Source organism: Vanessa cardui, chromosome 1 (genome assembly GCF_905220365.1).
Source record: "Vanessa cardui chromosome 1, ilVanCard2.1, whole genome shotgun sequence".
Classification (NCBI taxonomy): domain Eukaryota; kingdom Metazoa; phylum Arthropoda; class Insecta; order Lepidoptera; family Nymphalidae; genus Vanessa; species Vanessa cardui.
In genome coordinates, this window is record NC_061123.1 from 15,189,567 (window position 1) to 15,209,460 (window position 19,894).

Sequence of the window (19,894 nt, forward strand, 5' to 3'; positions counted from 1 at the left end):
AATGAAACGTTAATTTTAAATATAAGTATAATATTTGCGATGATCTAAACTGCGATACTGAATTCATTATCTGAATCTTGGAGATAATTTTGGGAAATTGTCAAATAAGATAAATAGTTAGTGGGTTAATTAAAAAACGTGCGGGTGCTGATTATTTTCCTTAAGAAAATGGTGATTGTTGCGTTGTTATAAATATTTTAGTCGAAGCGTGAGTGCTGTTGTTGTTAAAAGAAAAATTAAGACACGTCTTGTTAGTTCGATGGAAAGCTTTGAGTTGTTAGTCAAGATTTTGCTCCAAAAACTTACAACACTCACCACTAACTTCTTGGAGGATTACTGTTGTTATAGAACTGAAAACTTTTTAAAAGAACACAAATCTATGAGTGCAGTTCTATTCGTTATACCGTTAAAAGTGCAGAGTGCTGTTAGTCAGTCAAATTTAAAATTAACATCATGCCAACTTTAACACTCGCAGGCATTTTAGTACAAGTCGGAAATATTACAGCAGAGGCTGCAAGTAATGCTTTCACCATATTCGTTTAAAGGCTATGGTTATGAGACATGAATGAATTCATAAGAATAGATAATGTTCGACGGGTCAGCTATGTAGGTACCGTACATAGTTAACGGAGATTCTTTCTGATTTTCGGTATCTTATTTATCAGTGATTGTTATGGGGGTGTATTAATCGGAACTTTTCGATCACCACAGATCTCTACGAAAGCCTTCGCTCAACCTTACGCTTCCACCGAAAGTGAAATTGAGGCCAGGCCGACGCTTCGCGCGAAAGCACAGGTCGTCGCTTCTCAGCGTGCTACTCCGCCTAATGTCTGCGTACTTTTCGAAAAGGTTCTCCATGATCTCGGGTGTTTTCGGTATTTTAAGTCTAACAACGTCCCCGTCGCCGTCGTCGGTGCCGGGACCGGCGCCGGGGCCGGCGTCCGGGCCGGCGTCGGCGCCGTCCGAATCAGAGTCGGGGCGGTCGCGTCTGTCGGTTTCGAATATGGGGTTGATAGCGAAGTTGGGGCTCGCGTGACGGGGGCTGAGGACGGCGCGGGCGACGCTGTGGCGGAGCGCCGCGGCCTCGAGGTCGCTCAACGAGCTGCTGGCACTTACTGGCGAGGAGAAATCTCTATCGAAATTCTCTAAGCTGGTCGATTTGTTTATCGAGCTCGAGAGGGAGCTGGCGCCGTTGGAGGATCCCCTTTTGCGCTCGCCGGACGACGATCTGGCCTCTTTGATATAGTAATCCCGCCCGTATCTACAATGTTTGCGAAATTTACAATAATATATTTATATTTACATAGTTAGAATCTTACATCTAGTCATTTCTACATTTACGATTAATAAAATCATTACATTAAATATAATATACATTTGTTATATATGAAAGGTACCGACCTCTTAATTTGAGGAACTTCATCTGAGAGCACGTCTTTTAAAACCTTAGGCGATGGGCTCATCGACCTCCTTTCATTCATACTATCGTCTGTACTCATGCTTAAATTTAACTGCCGCTTATCCATTTTATTTTGAATATATTCATCCATGGAATCCTGTTCGTGGACTTCAAAATTGGTTTTTGTTACGTTTTCCTCAGACGGTGGACTTGGATCTTCTAAATCTCTCTTGGTTGTTATAATATCAAATAACGAGGAAGTGTTCTTGGAGGAAAGTCTTTTTTTGATGGCTTCTGGGGAATATGGATTGTTTGGCATTTCCACATAGTTGAGCCACTTCTTGCGTTCTCTGTCAGCTATAGACCCTAAAATGAATAATCTTTATGGGAACGATACTTTACTAATTTTATTGACACTGTATTAAAAAGTGCGTCTTGCCAATTGCATTAAAAAATAATATTTTGTACCTGGTATCAATTCTTCTTCTTTTTCAATATTAGGCGTAGATAATCTGTAAGTAAGAATATATGTTTTAATGAATTTCTATGAATAGACGTATAATCGGTATTGTACATAACATCATCATAATGTAAACTGGTGGTAAACTTACTGTTGCGGTTCTTCGAAGTGTTTTCTGCGTAGGCTGTCGGCATATCTCTGAACCGGTAACGCCTCTGTTTCTTCATAGTCCTTCTCGCGCTCCGATCGACCTAGCGTGTTCGTAGATTCTGTGCCAAGACGGTAGATAAAATACAAATTTGTAGAAATCCCTTGTAAAATTAATAAACAAGGTATATATGTATATTAAACTTAACAAGTATTCAAAGTGGGGTAATGTAATAGCCACAATGAACAACGTTATATTTTATGATTTTATTATATTGTACATTTTTAAAAGTAAATTAATTTACATATAATGGCTAATATGTACTACCTTTAGTGTGCGTCATAATAATCGAGTCTGTGGTATCTCTGCTGATGTTATCATTGTCAAAGATTTCATTGTGACCATTTAGCGCTGTTCTATGTATTTCTTCTTTTAAATTGAACTCCGTTTTTGCAATGGGGCCGCTATCTACGCCTAGCACCAGTATAGAATCATGAGTATCGTCTTGTGAATAGACAATATTTTCGTGAACCTTATCTTTTTGGGTGACTACATTTACGTTAGTAGCTGTTAGAGGTTCTTCGTTTGTATTATTTTCATTTGCTTTATCATAATCTTCGATTCCATCAATGATCATTAAGCTGTCTGGCTCGAAGTCAAATTCGTCCACTTTAGGCTTGCCTCCAATAACATGTTTGGAGTTTAAGACCTTTTTGATATCACTCGTGTATTCCAACTCTTCCTCATTATCGGTACCGTTGTCAGAGAGGTCTGTAGTATCTTCGGCATCTCTGTCGCCGATGAGAGCTCTATATTGTGTATTGGAATTCGGTACCAGCATAGGAACCGGTGCTGACTGAATATTCTTTATTTTTTTCTTTTGGAACAGCCAATTTTCCTCCCAAGTTCCATCCACCGCCTGTATGTCACTACCGGAGACTTCATCGAAGTCACGAAGTTCATTATCTGTGAATTAATAACGTTATATAATAATAAACAGAAAGATACAAGTAAACAATCGTACCTCAACGTTATCTTTTAATTTGTTTTGTACGTGTGTTCGTCGTTATTTGATTATGATTCATATTTGTCATATAAAGATTACATATCTTTATAAGACATTTTATTAAGCAGGTACAGAGTTACGAGAAATAAATTTAATTCGTAATTTTAAATGTTCACAGATTAGGTAAAATCTTATCGTCTTCGATCCTAGGCCCTTCATTTTAAAATCCTAGTTCTAATCAATAGATAAGCCGTGATTGGTTTCATAAATATTGGTGATCTTGATTACCTGATGTGTGCACTATGTCTCCTCCATATTCAGGGAAAGGTACGCGTCGCGGAACTTCCACCGCATCGTCTGTGGCTTCTCCTTCTTCCCAGTCAGATGCATCATCTTCGTCACGAAGCTGAAATAGATAATAATTATAAATATACACATTCTTTTCAACAGTTATACATGTAGAAATGAGAATTTAAGTAGATTCTTATAAATGTTTTGGCTATAAAGTTGATAATTAAAATATTATTCAATTGAGAACTTCTGTGGTTTATGTTGACAGTGTCGTGAAGGTTTCAGTACCATCAACGTACAGGAGGTGACATGTGAGTCACGGCTACTAAAATTGTTCGCGAATAAATCACCGAATAGCTAATATGTTAGATTAATGTTTAAACCATACATACAATAAATGACCATACAAAAATAAAAGTTGAGGAAATGTCATCATCATCATCATCATCAACAGCCTATTTTTGTCCACTGTTGGACATAGGCCTCTCCCAGTGCACGCCACTGTGGTCTTTCTCCGGCTACTCGCATCCAGCTCCTGCCTGCCGCCTTGCGTATATCGTCACTCCACCGTGCCTGAGGACGTCCTACACTACGTTTGCCGAGACGCGGTCTCCACTCTAGAACACGTTTTCCCCAACGGTTGTCGGTTCTACGACAAATATGACCAGCCCACTGCCACTTCAGCTTACTAATCCGGTGGGCTATGTCGATGACTTTGGTTCTTTGACGGATCACCTCATTTCTGATGCGATCCCTCAAAGAAACGCCGAGCATAGCCCTTTCCATAGCACGCTGAGCGACTTTAAGTTGGTGGACCAGCCTTGTCGTGAGTGTCCACGTTTCGGCTCCGTATGTCATGACGGGTAGGACGCACTGATTGAAGACTTTCGTCTTAAGGCACTGTGGGATCGACGATGTTAGGATTCGACGTAACTTCCCAAACGCTGCCCAACCCAGCTGAATTCTTCTATTCACCTCGTCCTCAAGGTTGTTTCTACCTAATCGCAGAGTCTGCCCGAGGTAGACATATTTTTGAACAACTTCGAGAACGGTACCGTGTATCGTAGTCGGTTCCGGTAGAACATGTTCATTGAACATGACCTTGGTTTTATCCAAGTTCATCCGTAGGCCGATACGCATAGAAGAATCAGCCAGCTCGTTCAGCATTTGTTGTAGGTCCTGCAGCGTTTCTGCCACGATGACGATGTCGTCTGCGAATCTCAAGTGAGAGATGTATTCGCCATTGATGTTAATGCCACGTCCTTTCCAGTTCAGCGTCTTGAACATATCCTCCATTGCATTAGTGAACAATTTGGGGGAAATAACGTCCCCTTGTCTCACTCCTCGATGCAATGGTATGGGATTTGTTTGCTGATTCTGTACTCGGACGGACATGGTGGCAGCTTCGTAGAGACATCTCATCACTTGGATGTATCGCCAATCAACTTGGCAACGCTGCAGGGACTCCAGAACAGCCCAGATTTCAACCGAGTCAAAGGCCTTCTCATAGTCCACGAATGCAAGACACAGGGGCCGATTATACTCATGGGACTTCTGTATAATCTGCCGCACTGTATGGATGTGGTCTATGGTGCCGTATCCGGTCCGAAACCCGGCCTGCTCCGGGGGTTGGAATTCGTCGAATCTTCGCGCAAGACGGTTCGTGATCACTCTTGAAAACAGCTTATAGACATGGCTCAGTAGGGATATGGGACGATAGTTCTTCAGCAGGGTTTTGTCTCCCTTTTTGAAGAACAGGACGACCATACTCCTACTCCACGCCTCCGGAGTTCTCCCTTCGAAGAGGACAGAGTTAAAAAGCGTCTGAAGTTCCCTAAGTACCGGTTTACCTCCCGCTTTTAATAGCTCTGTGGTAACGCCGTCCTCTCCAGGGGCTTTTCCATTTTTAAGCTGTCCAAGAGCAGTCTCGATTTCGCCAATACTGACTTCAGGCAGGTCTTCGGAGAAATGGCGTGTTAATGTAGCTCTAGGATCCTCATTTTCGGGATCAGGTCGAGATGCATGCGATGCGTATAACCGGCCGTAGAAGTCCTCTACTTCCGAAAGTACTGCCGGCTTAGAAGAAACGACTTCTCCACTTGCTGTGGTCAACTTCGTCAGGTGGCTCCTTCCAAGAGATTGTACGAACACCTTAGACCCCCGATTCTGCTCAATAGCTCTTTTTATTGCAAGAGTATTGGAGCACCGGAGGTCGTGTCGTACGCGCCTGCTGATCTCTTGGTTTAATTGCCGTTTCTCTGACGAAGTGACAGGTGGGTTTTCACGTCGTTTCTTCATGAGCCCCAAAGTCTCTTCCGAAAGGTTCGACTTCCTGCCCTTACGCTGCATGCCACAATATCTCGTGCCTTCTTCCCTGAGAATTCGAACTACATTTTCGAGGTTCTGGTTTACGTCCGTTGTGGTTTCCACGGCAGCGAATCGGTTCTCCAGGATTGACTGGAATGTTTCAGATCCCGCAATGGTTTGGAGCAGCTTTGGTCGGAGCGTGGACTTCATCAGACGGGCGCGCTCGGCCTTAAAATTGATATTCAGAGAGCCTCGGAGGAGTCGGTGATCACTACCGGTATTGAACCTGTTAATCACTGAGACGTCTCTGAATATATGCCTCTTGTCCGTCATTATGAAGTCGATCTCGTTTTTCGTCATAGTGTCGGGGCTTTGCCACGTCCACTTCCTTTGCGGCTGCTTCTTGAAGAAGGAGTTCATCAAGAAGAGCCCCTCCCGTTCGAGGAAGTTGACAAGCATTTGCCCCCTATGATTCCTGCTTCCAAGTCCATGGGGTCCTACTACCGATTCGCTGCAGTTCTGTACTCCCACTTTAGCGTTGAAGTCCCCCATGACAACGTTGTAGTGGGTTTTCGTGGTGAAGTGGAGGGCCCTCGATATGTCATCGAATAATTCTTCCACTTCATCGTCCGAGTGTGTCGAGGTCGGTGCGTACGCTTGCACCACCTTGAGGCTGTACCTCTCGGTGAGCTTTATAATGAGGTACGCTACCCTGTTCGACACACTGGAGATTTCCACCACGTTGTCAACTAGGGACTTATTTACCAGAAACCCAACGCCACCTTGGGATTGTTGGTCACCCTCTCGGAAGTACATTAGGTGGCCTGATTCGAGGGTTACGGTGTCCTCTCCCTCTCTACGGACTTCACATAGCCCTAATATGTGCCACCTAATTTTCCCAAGTTCTACCTCAAGTTGCGCTAGATGCGAGTCAAGCCGTAGCGTGCGTCCGTTGTACGTCGCAAGGGTCAGTCGGTTGTGGTGGCCTCCCGTAGCCCGGTGATTCTTAGCACCCCCCGTCCCGCCGTTACCATCGTCGCCACCATGACGAGGAATAGCGGGGCTGCCGGGAACTGGGGGCCGTGGCTTGCGTGTGTGCTGTATGTGGAGGTTGTGCCCATAATCGCCACGCTGGGCAGGCGGGTTGGCGATCGCAGGGCGTAGCTTCTCGCACCGGTGACGCTGCTGCCCGTCATCGGCCTGTGGTATTTAGCTACGCCTATTATGTTGATGGTTATACCGCCATCAGTCGGTCGCCAGAGCCTCGTTTGCTGGTCGGCAGGATGCACCACGGGCAGGTGAGGTTGGCTTGGGGCACTAAGGTGTAGTTTGCGCCCCCTTACATCCCAAGGAAATGTATTATAGTTCTATAATATAATAATAATAAATAATAATAATAAAATAGCTTTATTTATTCCACAGTACTACTCTAAGTTACAAATACTAATTTAGTTGTATCACATACATACAAACAATATATTACAGAAACAACACATAAAATATATATAAAAGAAATAATATGGAACAGTGTTGATGTATATGATTAATTTTTATTTCGTGTGGACCCCTTCAGGGTAAAAGCCTCCTCCATAGAGTCCCATTTTCCTCTATCTTTGGCGATGGTCATCCAATCACTCCCCGCGTAGGCTACAATCTCATCTTGCCACCGGGCGCACGGGCGACCTCTACCTCTCACGCCATACGGCCCTTTCCATTTTGTAGTGTTGATAGTCCATCGATTATCATTATATCTCGCAACATGACCAGCCCACCTCCATTTGAGACTTTGAGAGAAATGTAGAGCATCTTTAACTTTGGTTTTTCTTCGTATTTTTATGCTTTGTACTCTATCCCTCAAATTTATGTTTAAACAACTCCTTTCCATTACCCTCTGAGTGGACTGGATTTTATGTCTTGACTTATAATCGTAAGTCCATGTTTGGCAGCCATAAGTGAGACAGGGTAGAATCGTCGTGTCTAAGATTATTCTTTTCAAATTAGTTGGTAATTTTGATTTTATAATCTCTTTTTGAGCCCAATACTTCTTCCATGTAATAGCTACTCTCCTATTTATTTCTTCTATATTCCGGTCTTTCTTAAATGAGATTTGTTTGCCAAGGTAAGTGTAGCACTCTACGTACTCTAGTGGTGCATTATTAATCAGTACTGGTGTCAAGTTACTGTTAGTCATCACTTTAGTTTTTTCTAGATTCATTTCTAGGCCTACCCGAGCACTAGCGCTTTGCAGTTCGCTAATCATTGTGTTAAGCTTATATGGGCATTCAGAGAACACGGCGATGTCGTCCGCGAAGCGTAGGTGGCTTAAGTGTTTCCCATTCACATTGATACCTTGTTTTGACCATGGTAGGTCTTCCATTATATTTTGTAGGACTGCTATAAACAATTTCGGTGAGATGGGGTCGCCTTGCCTGACGCCTCGGTTGATGTTAATGTTGTTGCCTACTCTGTCCAGCTTGACCTTGCTACCTAGTTCTATAATACCTGATTGTATTTACCTGGAGTCAAAGAATTTATGTATATAGGTAAAGACTAGTTTGATAATCTCGACTTCCTATGGATCTTACGACTCTTTATGAATTCGAGGTAAAATCGTAAATTATAATTATTTTAATCGAAAATAATTATGCGAGGTTATCGGACCTATTTTATAGATTTTATGCGATGTGTGATTTTTTTGCAAGCTAATGATTATATTAGTGGAAAAAACTAAAAACTACAAGATTATAAACGGAGTTGGGATCAAAAAACTCGTTACATATTTTGTATCTAACTTCTATTCCATATTGATTAAAAAATAATACGCTTTGATTTAGTTCCATAATTCGTTGACCCACAATTTTGATATTTCATACTTAAATATATAAATTAATACGCTTATATGATTATCTCAACAAGTAGGCGGTAATTACACATGCAATTACAGGAGATAACTCTGAGTTCCTATTAGGCATTGCATTTAACTTAATCTATCTTTACAATTATTATAAATGTTACCAGCAATTAAATAACAATGTAAATTTGTATTCATAATTTACGGATATGATACAAACAATTGTCACTGGGATGCACTCTTGTTTATTGGTATAAGTTGTCCATTTTAATTTTACGGATGACAGGTTTATTTTGTAGGTTATTGACCAGTGGCGTAGAGGAAGGGCCCCGGTGCATAGCAAAAGAACCGGGCCCTCACCCACTCATTCCCATCCCTCATTAACTAATAATTACCATTTAAAATTATAGATACCAAATAAGAAATTTTGTGCGCAGGATCGTGTTTTTCTAGCTTCAGAAGCTTAAGGTTTAGTTTAGAACCCTTAGAAAGTTTAGCCCCCTGAACTCCGGGGCTCTGGTGCATTGCACCACCTGCCCTACGATAGCTACGCTACTGTCATTGATATACTTACTGGTGGGGTGATATCTCTTGTGTTCCTCGAGTTGAGAGATCGGGGCGAGGATCTATCAGAGGGTGAAGGGCTTGCGCTGGCGGAGTGTATGCCGCTACTGCGACCGCCGGAACCGCTTTCAGTCTGATAACGTTCGATGACCTGAAAAAATATAATATAAATAAATCACTTGTTTGATGTTGTGACGTGATAAGTGACTTGCTATTTTCAAATAAGAACCAGCGCGCACTGGTATCTTTTGTCACGGTGACTGTTTCGTCACTCTTGTCGAGTCCATGAATATGTATAGTGCGCGCGCGTTACGACGTGACAATTGGGTGACATTTGTGTCTGCATCTGTACATATTCACGGACTTGACAAGAGTGACGAAACAGTCACCGTGACAAAAAATCACCAGTGCGCGCTAATATTAAAATATAAAGACGAATACATAAAGAAAAATTTATAATTAACACTGTTGATCTTTTAGTCTTGTTTAGTTATTATTTACTCTGTATAATATCCGACAGAGAAAATTACACTAATATAACCTTCTGGTGTGCTATAATCTAATCAGATTCTGATCTAATTTTCTAAATTTCTCAGATCTAATTTTTCAAACATCATTCGGACTGGGAGCGGAGAAATAATCAGGAGTAATTCAAAACTTGTGCAAAACCATGAGACATTGTTGAAGTTAAACTATATTATTAAACAAGTAGGATTTTGTGTTGGTAAACTAAAAAGAAAAAGTCTAATATTAATAATATACTGTAAGAATGAGCGCGTTTTGGAGGTTTTAAATATGTTAATCTCGTTTTAATTATACTTTTGATTTCCCATATTCATAGCAGATGTCCGCAAATGACACACTGGTAGGCAAAGGCCTCCTATGCAGCTAAGTATAAAATAAACACAAATTAAGAACATGAAAATTTGGCTGAGCTTGATTTGGTTTGAACCCTTAGATAATCTTAGTTTTTCCATCTACGTCTCCCATCCATTGTGCTATAGTCTCAAACGTTTGTTTATGTTTTGAAGTAATATAAGTCTAAGCCATTTTGAAAAAAATGAATGAATGGTAGATATTATTTTTCAATATAAAGTGTTGATGTATTTGTTTTTAATTTAATTAATGTTGCTCGATTTATTCAGAATGGATCGATGTATTTCAAAATGGATTGGAAGTCATTTACGTGTACCCTAAATGACTTCCAATCCATTTTGAAATACTATAATATGATAATGAGGTTGCACTGTATCATAATCGAATCCTACGTCGAGGGTCGAGTTTGTTTTCGAAGGTTAGCAGGTAATTATTGTATATTATTTGGTAATTTGTCGCAAAGAGATCGTAAACTACGATAACGGGAGCGTGAAATCGCATTTCTCAGACCTTGAAATATGATAATATGTAAGAGATTTAATGATTACGATACCATAATATAATTTTAATTATTAACTATTACATTAATTTTCGTCGGCTGTATACGAGAGATATATATTTTTAATTCGGAACTTTTTTAGCATTAAATAATCGTGGGAATATTTTAATCTGTGTGTTAAAGTGTCATTTCACGTTTAAGTGAAAAATATATAATATTTTTTTAAACTATTATAATATTTTGTTTTCTAAAATTAAAGCATTAAAGTACAATAAACGGTAAAATAAAAATCGTTTAGTACCCAGTACACACATAAAACATTTCCGTAAAATAATTTCCACCTCGAAAGAAACCACCTAGAATTAAAACGTCACGTAACAAACTATATCAAGCAATAGAAACTAAGAATACAATACCTCGTTTGTATCGGGAAAGTAAACAATGATGAAACTGTGCAACATCTTTATAAAAACCGACGATAAGATTATGATTTTAATTAGGCCGACTGCTGTTTTTAATTGCGATATAAGTATTGAACAAAGATTCTCACGGGAGAGATCGTTCGCTACTGTGATGCTAGAATGCGTTGAATGGAATAGGGTTGACAATTCGAAATTTAAATTCATGAAAACTATACTATATACTGTTAGTTTCGGCCCGTAACTATCAGGGGCAAGGCGTAAATACCCCGTCTCTGTTTACAACGATATACCTACCCCTTACCACGATGCACTATTTCATGATGAACAATTTTCTTTCGCACATATATAAACTTAGTTCGGATTACATTCTATAAAAATGATATCAAAAAGGTTTCAATCAACGAACACCATTTATTATATAAAAGTTTAAATTTCATTTTTCTTAACACGATAATTTTAAGAAATTTAAATAAAAATCATAAATAAATCCAATCGATAAAACATTTCCAAAGTCCGATAATAGATGTCACTATTGCTAGGAATATAAGAAACACTCACCCAGCTAATCACATATAACATAAATACTCCGAAAGTCATATACAAAGTCAACATACTGGCCGGCAACACAAATCACACTCACACAAAAAATAATATCACTCAGCCTGCATCAGCACGAGGCATAATTACTCATGCTAATTGTGAAAAGGAATTAAATACTTACCATTTCTTTATACCGACGGTCACTTCGGTCTATCTGTAGCTTGAGCCGATCCCGTTATCACGATAAGTTCTTATCTAAGGATATTGCGATAGTGCATATCGTGAAATCACTAGCCAGTCTAAAGGTAGATGTGGGGAATATTGTTGTAATCCGGATCTTAAAATAGTAGATATATCATTCGCGAAACGGCTCAGATTTAATTTTCGAACGCCTCCGACGTTGATATGGGTGATAAGTTTCTTTTAGTTGTTTAGTATCTGTCGTAACAGTTTGAAATCATACGTTTTTGTGGTCGGCCATTTTTTCAGATGGGTTTGTAAATAACGGAATCAATTGACGGTCTTTTTTTCATTAATTAATCAATTTTACTATAATTTTATTGCTTTTTTTATTCTTCCATATGTATATAAAAATGAAGACATATTTACATTGAATTTTTTTTTCAAGAGATATTATTTACTTCGCCCTTAGTGATAGCCCTTAATTAAATGAATGATGCGTAGTTCGATTATTTCAGAAGTCGTAAGGATTCTTCGCAAATGTTAACATGGTTTAGTTGGAACTAACCTGTATGTATGTGTAATTAAAGGTTAATTATATTCCAAATATTAAACGAATACATGTTTGACTCACCAATAAAAGCCATAAGTAAATCAAGCTTAAAATTAATATATATTATACTATTGGCCAATATATTGAAACATTCACCATCTATGTCGGTATGATAGATACATTATATATGTATATAGATACTCCCATTCATCTCTTCATCCCCTACCACTATCTCTTCATCACATACAAGTTACTGTATTCTTGTCCATATCATACACAGTCAATATACGAGTACACTTCCATAGTTCAATCATTGTACTTTCATTTGTTTGTTATTCTCAATTACACCTAGTTAGTTCGCATATTAAATAATACAGTCTATGAAACCTCATGGCGTTTATCCTGAAAATATCTACTTAGTTGAAGACTATGTTATCATAGATATTCGATTATTCGTGACGTCATTATGTGGAGCTGATTGCATCATTGATTATGTTTAAGTGCGCTTGTTTTTGGTTCGTCCTTCTGTCGCTAAGCAACGAAGAAACGGCAAGAATCAGCAACGTAATCTATGCTTATAAATATTATAAATGCTGTTATTGTCTGTTGCTCATTCGCTTAACAGAGTTAAATGAAATTTAGAATTAAATATTCTTTTTTTAACCCGACGAGTAACCCCTAAAATACGAGCGAAACTACGGGCCACAATTAGTATCTTAAATAATAAAGTGTTCGCTAAAAACGCAGAAGTAACTTTGTGTAAAAACTATTTATATACACTTTATATTTATAGTTAAATTGTTCAGTTTTTGCTTTTATTATCTGATTCTTTTCTATAATATAAATTTCGTTAATTATTTACTGAGTTTGATATTATATTTATATAATTAATTAGATTATAAAAGAAAAAAATATTTATCATTAATGTTATTGATAAAAAATATTAATCTGTGTAATCTAACGGTCGTGTTAATTAATATTAATTATTTCACTCGGCAAATTTGTCTCAGATTGATTACAGCTATTTACAGGCTGCACTTATTACCGTCAAACGTATGATGTTTCATATTAGTATTTAAATTTATTGATTACATTAATTAGTTATTATGTTGATCGAAATAATCACAATACCGATACTTTTGCAATGATAGGCATACAAGAAAAAACTGAAATAGATAATTTGAAAGTTTAATCATATCAGTACAATAACAAAAAACAAAAAGTTTCCTATATCCAAGCGTTAACAAACAAACGTTACGTTTTATTATTGAATTAAAGATGTATGAATATTATTAATAACCTTGCAAATATCACGAAAGTATTGTTATTTGTAATGTTAGTTAAACAAGAAGTAATAAATAACCTTTGAAAGAGCGGGTGGGTGCTGATTTTCCTTTAATATGGATTGCGAACTAAGCGAGCTAGGCTTACTCGTTACAAAACGCATTGCGTGCTGCAAATGTATCCTTCGACATCATTCTTTTTATAAAATTATATACATAATTTTAATACAAGTTTTTTCTAGAGTTTAAACGCTGTATCGTGTTATTTTACCTTGGGAATATGTAGATAACGACGTTGAAATCAGCGACAAGTACAAATAAGCAGCCTTAATCTCAGTAAATGGCCATCATAGGGTTCTGTTATTCGCCGACAATTTCGCAAAATGGTATATTAAGCAACGACGTATTATATAGCGATCGTATAATGATTTCCGCATTATGCGTGCGCAAATAGTATACACATGACCTTGTACCAAGGTATAAAAAAAATAAAACGGAAAGAGAGAAAATAAAAAAGTTTGACAAAGATTGAACAAGGAGATGATCTTAAGCGAATTTCGATTCTAAACTGACCTTTTTTTCCGCGTAATTTGTGTTTATAATTTTAAAAATAAACTTGTATCGAATGTGTGGTTGTGGTATTAGCTGTAAACCTTCTTATCAGAAGGGCGAGACTCACATATATTAGGGGAGATTCTACTAAACAAATTGCCTTACTACCGCATTTGAATTAAAACGTCATCGCTGCCCTTTAGTCCTTTTCTGATTAATACCATCTAGTCGCGACTGGTTTGAAGTTTGATCAGAATAGAATCGGAAGCGAATCCTTATCGGTATAATTTAGTATAAAGCATATGGATTATATACCTAATGCGATTTTAAAATCTTTCCACGGATCGTAAATTGCATAATAGCTATTAATGTTTTAAGCATCGTATAAACGTCAAAATGAGTTCTTTACAACTCTTTATTGTCTGTGAAATATTGTTTGCAATTAATTATTATCTGTGACAAAGAAAAGACAGACGACAGACGGGTGCCAATTAAAATATTATCAGTTATCAACACTGCACGGTTCAATTATACTTCAATAACGTATCAATAACTAAGTGTCGACTGAATATCATGATTTTTAAATATAACATACAAATGTTTGAAATTTTAATTTCATAATTGTAATTTAAGTCTATTTAAAATAAAAAAAAATGGTTGCTTAAAGATTACTTGGGTATACAGTAATTTCCTAACTTCCCAGATTAAAAAAAAATTCTGGTATGGCGCTTGTTAAACGTATATGTATCTGATCTATGAAATCACAAAATGCTATTAGCGTATTTTGTTATTGATCTGTAAAATAGGTGTTCTGCAAGGATCAACATTCGGTCCCTTTCTATTTCCAGTCTATGGCAATGTTTACATTTCATCACTTCATTTCCACGATGATGATATTGTTTGCCCAAGTATTTTTAAGTTTTCATAAAACTGAAACTATACATTAATAATTAGGCATATTAATGAAATCTAGAAATACTAATTTGATGTACTAATTCTATGCAGTAATATTACCTTTAGTCTACGTTGTCTACTTCAGTTAGGACTGTGTGCATATTGCCTAAGACATATATATATATATATATATTTATACATAGGCAGCATTTTTTACCTTATTTAAAATAGCTGTGGCTAGCAAATCTTCGTATGTTGATGATTCTGTAGGTGTGTGTGGTTCAGCGGCATATCGGGCGAGTGCTGGTAAGGCTGCAGCTTCTTCAACTACACGCGCTACCAATCGCTTCAGTTGCGCATGAGCACCGCTCGCACCGGTGTGATTGTGTGCGTGAGGTCCCAAGCGCTGTTGTGGTAAATCTGTGGATAAAAAGATTTATGTATTTAGAATAAATTAAAAATTTGAAATGATCACTCAAAGGCATATTAACGATAGTTATGATTAAAAAAGCATTTCATTTTTTTATTGGTTATTGTTTATATTTAAAAAAAAAAGAATCATAACAATTTAGTTTATTATTCTTCTCTGATAAAGTTTTGGTTAAGTCATGAGTAATTTATAAAGAATTTTAACAAAACAATATTGTGATGCAAATACGAAGTGCCAAACAATAGCATTCATTCCACGTGAGTGAGCAGTCATTTCGTGAGTAATCAAATATGTGCAAAAAACTTAATATGTTTTGTTCATTAAGATATATTTTAACAGCGTTTTTAATTTTCGACTTATTAATTTTGTTTTATTGGCCCAAATAACATTGTTATTAAATTCTCTTTTCACTCAGTATTTTGTGTTTATTATTGATGTCGTTAAATAATATAATGCGTTTAGTAATGATAGATTAAAGTCACCTCGAAGATTCTGAGCTGTTAAAATTATATTGCTCTAAGTCGCAATTCAATCATATTATACTTTTATAATCATCCACTTATCATACTATTTCATTTACCTTCAAATCAGACATTGAATCACTGGATAGTAAATTGGGACCTCTACTCTTATACCGGTAGTGTAACTACATACAATATACCGCCAATAGTCCGCCAATAAAAGGACTTAACATGTTAAAACCTATGCTTTTAATTGCACGGGCAAACTCAGGCGGTTATGCCGTATTCTGGTTAGTTAACTGTAATACAGGAACACATATTGCTGTTAAGAAAGATAACTAATGAGTAGGTGTTACTTATCCAGACACACTTGCACAAACCACCTCTACTAATCCACTAAGTGAAGTGTATCACATTATCTCAATCACGATTAATTGGTTGAGGGTACATTTATTCGTAAGTTTCACTGGTAATTATAGTGTGAAGTAGAAAGATTTCGTTCTCTTTTTATTTAAGTTTGACATAAATCTTTTATGCATTTGTTATTTATAAAATCAGTGTCCATAATACAGTAAATTTTAGACAGTTAAAATCATAGATCATTTTATATATTGAGTTTTGTGTGGCTATGATATAATCTTACATAGGTTAGGTACATTTTTATTCAGAATTCAACTAAAAATCGGTGGTGCAGGAAAACATGTTGAGGAAAAATGCACGTGTCGAACAAAATAATGCCACATATCTATCCAAAACTCTAATTGGATTACGGTAGAAGAAAATTCCAGAATCAAGAGGAATGGTAGAGGAGGCAGCATCCCAGCAGTGGGAAATTTACAGGCTTTTACTTAATGCAATATTTTTCAAGCAACTGGTCTTGTATTTTAATATAACCATAGTCGTTTTGTCGTTCTTCATAAATTACTGTAATAATATATAATTTGTGAACAATTATATACGCCATTGTGATGTTTTTGACATGCCAACCCTGAACTAACGATCCTAATTTGTTTTGCCGTCTTAGTCTTATGCTATTTTTCTTATATACCTGCTTTTTGTTGGAAATTCTTCGAATCGAGACATTGTTGTATTTAAAAGATAATAGAAACTTGACGAGAACGTAATTTAATATTTCATTATGCTTTTTTTTTCTTATTGTTCGGTTTTAATATATATTTTTTTAATGTTACTCATTCATTGTTCACATTGGCAGCTTCTATTTTCATTCGAAAATATTATTCAAATCCAGTTGGAACTTCTGGAAATAAACAATTTCCATTTTTTTAAATTATATTTATATAAATAGTTATAACATTAGATTCTTTGAATAATTAGTTGTTGTTGAATATTATATGGTATGAAAAAGTCTTCCGAGACTGTTTACATTTTATTAAAGTTTTTTGCAGACTGCCAGTCTGTTTATAATATGATTTATGACGGGTACATAAAATTATATATAGTTAGGTATAGGTATTTATAGTTATCCATCATAATTCGGAGGATAGTAGTAAGATAGGAATATACATCGAATGTAGTGCGTGTACGAAGAGGATGTAGAAGGTTATTTTTTATATCAAACTTTGATGAAAGTAGTTTACCAGTGTGGATATTTAAATTATTTTATGAGATCGGTATAGTACGACACCACTTAGATGTCGCATCGGCAAAATTCGTAAAACCGATCACATCCGAATTGAGTACGCTATACCAAATTATCAATATTAATTTCTCATGCGAATATGATCTTTGCATAAACGTAATAACTTGATATATCATATGACCTAATACATTCGTCAATTTGACGCATGGATTTACATACACTTGCTTTCTCTGACGCGTGAATCTATAGCGACGAATAGCACTAGTACTATTAAAATAATACTTTATTCTAAACACCAATCAGCAATACTCAGTATTCATGTCGAAGGGTCATTACCAGTGTAACTACAGGCACAAGGGACATAACATTATTTACAGTACAAAATAGATAAATATAAATGAAATTTTCAATGTTCTTGAGACTCAGTTTATGTAGCAAAAAATTTAAACGGCTATAATATACTCGTGTATATTATATTAATTTAAAATCCTCAGAAATAAATACGATGTGCTCATGTTTATTCATTACATTTATTTAATGATTTAATTATTGCTATTTTTTTGCGACGTCTCATCTTGAAGGTTTCGCAAAAAATCTTAATTAGGATGAGATAGTTATCCTAACAAGTCTTGATCATTGTATTATGTTTCCGTTGCTCATCTAGAGTTAAAATGTTTTCGATAAAGGTAATTATTTATTCTTAGCGTATTTTAGTATTATACATACCTATGTGAATATAACGTGGAAAATATGACATTGTGTTTGTTATTACGTTCGTTCAACAGTATAGTATATATTAGTGTGATGATTACTTTTTTTCCGTTTAAGTAACGTAGAAGTGGTTACAGTTGGTGGTTAAGATTTGAATACTTGGACTACATATACTTTAATTATTTATTCTTAATACGTCTAAATTTAACATTTTCACATTTGACAAATTAGCAAAAGTTGCATGAGGTATAATAGGCGGCCTTATCGCTAAAGCAGTGATTTATTCCACGCAACCATTGGGTAGAGGAAAGATTTTAAAATCTACCTAATTTTATTTGTCACGTATACATTTTTTAAATAAAACTTGTTGTCTAGAACCGTACAACAACGACACAACAACGCCTGTAAATTCCCACTGCTGGGCTAAAGGCCTCCTCTCCCTTTGAGGAGAAGGTTTGGAACATATTCCACCACGCTGTTCCAATGCGGGTTGGTGGAATACACATGTGGCCGAATTTCTATGAAATTTGTCACATGCAGGTTTCCTCACGATGTTTTCCTTCACCGCTGAGTACGAGATGAATTATAAAGACAAATTAAGCACATGAATCAGCGGTGCTTGCCTGGGTTTGAACCCGCAATCATCGGTTAAGATGCACGCGTTCTAACCACTGGGCCATCTCGACTTTTCCGGAACCGATTAAGCTTTAACTCGTTTGGGTATGGATATTGAGGGTTCCCTCTTTAAAATTGCTGGGGCTGGCTGTAGATTTAGTTACTTACACTTTGGAGGTCCAGGGTCAATCTTGCCGTGAGTGTATAGTTTTTGATATAGTACCAATATTTTACTATAGGTGCAAAACCTCTGTCAATTACGTAGTTCAACAAAAATATAAGGAATTTTCACATATACCACATATAAAATCATATAGGAAGTCTGTCGATGTTCTTTTCTTACGAATTATTAACAAATATGAAAATTGTGATCCAGTTTCCATAAAATAATGCAATCCATCTGATTGTTTTGTATGAACAATTTAATTATGTAACTACACTTTTTAATATCGCACGCTTCAGAAGCATTGCAGAAGTATAAACCTTACAATATAAAGTTGTTTTCCTGTATGTACCGCACTTACAAAATACATTTTTTAAGCTTGATCATTAGCCTGGTATGAGCTGAGATGGCCCAGTGGTTAGAAGGCGTGCATCTTAACCGATGATTGCGGGTTCAAACCCAGGCAAGCACCGCTATATATGTATATGTGCTTAATTTGTGTTTATAATTCGTCTCGTGCTCGGCGGTGAATGAAAACATCGTGAGGAAACCTGCATGTGTCTTATTTCATCGAAATTCTACCACATGTGCATTCCACCAACCCGCATTGGAACAGCGTGGTGGAATATGTTCCAAACCCTCTCCTTAATAGAAGAGGAGGCCTTATCTCAGCAGTGGGAAATTTACAGGCTGTTACTTTACTATAAGTCTGGCGGGCTTGGGTTGACAAAGACCTACCATCGAACGTGCGTTTGGTGTCTGTACAACAACATATTCATGAATATTAGTTGCGACCGCGGCTTCGTTCGCGTTTTAGGGGTTGGTTATCATGTGTTAGGTTTCAAAATAGCCTATGTCGTTTATTGGAGTTTAAGTTTGCTTCACACTAAATTTCAACAAATAGGCTATTTGACAATGTGAAAAATAAATTGTGAATTATTGTAGTGTATTTTATGAGTTTAAAAATGGTTATTTACTAACGAAAGTTGAAAATAATACTTAATTTAGTCAAAAATCCATAAATAAAAATGCATTTTTTCAAGCCTTTGTCACGTGACACAAAACGCTCCTGATTGGCCGGGCTTATGA

General features: G+C 36.8%; 1 protein-coding gene across 6 annotated transcripts in view; it reads right to left on the reverse strand.

Annotated features, from left to right (window-relative positions):
* LOC124539862 overlaps positions 1 to 19,894 on the reverse strand; it is a 123,707-nt gene that overhangs the window by 2,365 nt on the left and 101,448 nt on the right. For 3 of the 6 annotated variants that reach the window (XM_047117256.1, XM_047117320.1, XM_047117400.1), the window contains 8 exons: positions 15,043 to 15,245; positions 9,037 to 9,177; positions 3,302 to 3,419; positions 2,335 to 2,973; positions 2,011 to 2,128; positions 1,868 to 1,911; positions 1,402 to 1,765; positions 1,117 to 1,261 (listed from right to left, as the gene is read on the reverse strand). In XM_047117256.1, coding sequence (XP_046973212.1) covers positions 1,117 to 1,261; positions 1,402 to 1,765; positions 1,868 to 1,911; positions 2,011 to 2,128; positions 2,335 to 2,973; positions 3,302 to 3,419; positions 9,037 to 9,177; positions 15,043 to 15,245 — 1,772 coding nt within the window. Of the gene's footprint in view, positions 1 to 315; positions 1,262 to 1,401; positions 1,766 to 1,867; positions 1,912 to 2,010; positions 2,129 to 2,334; positions 2,974 to 3,301; positions 3,420 to 9,036; positions 9,178 to 11,381; positions 11,518 to 15,042; positions 15,246 to 19,894 lie in introns of those variants that run through there. The other 3 variants (XR_006967119.1, XM_047117597.1, XM_047117515.1) reach the window with 3 other exon arrangements.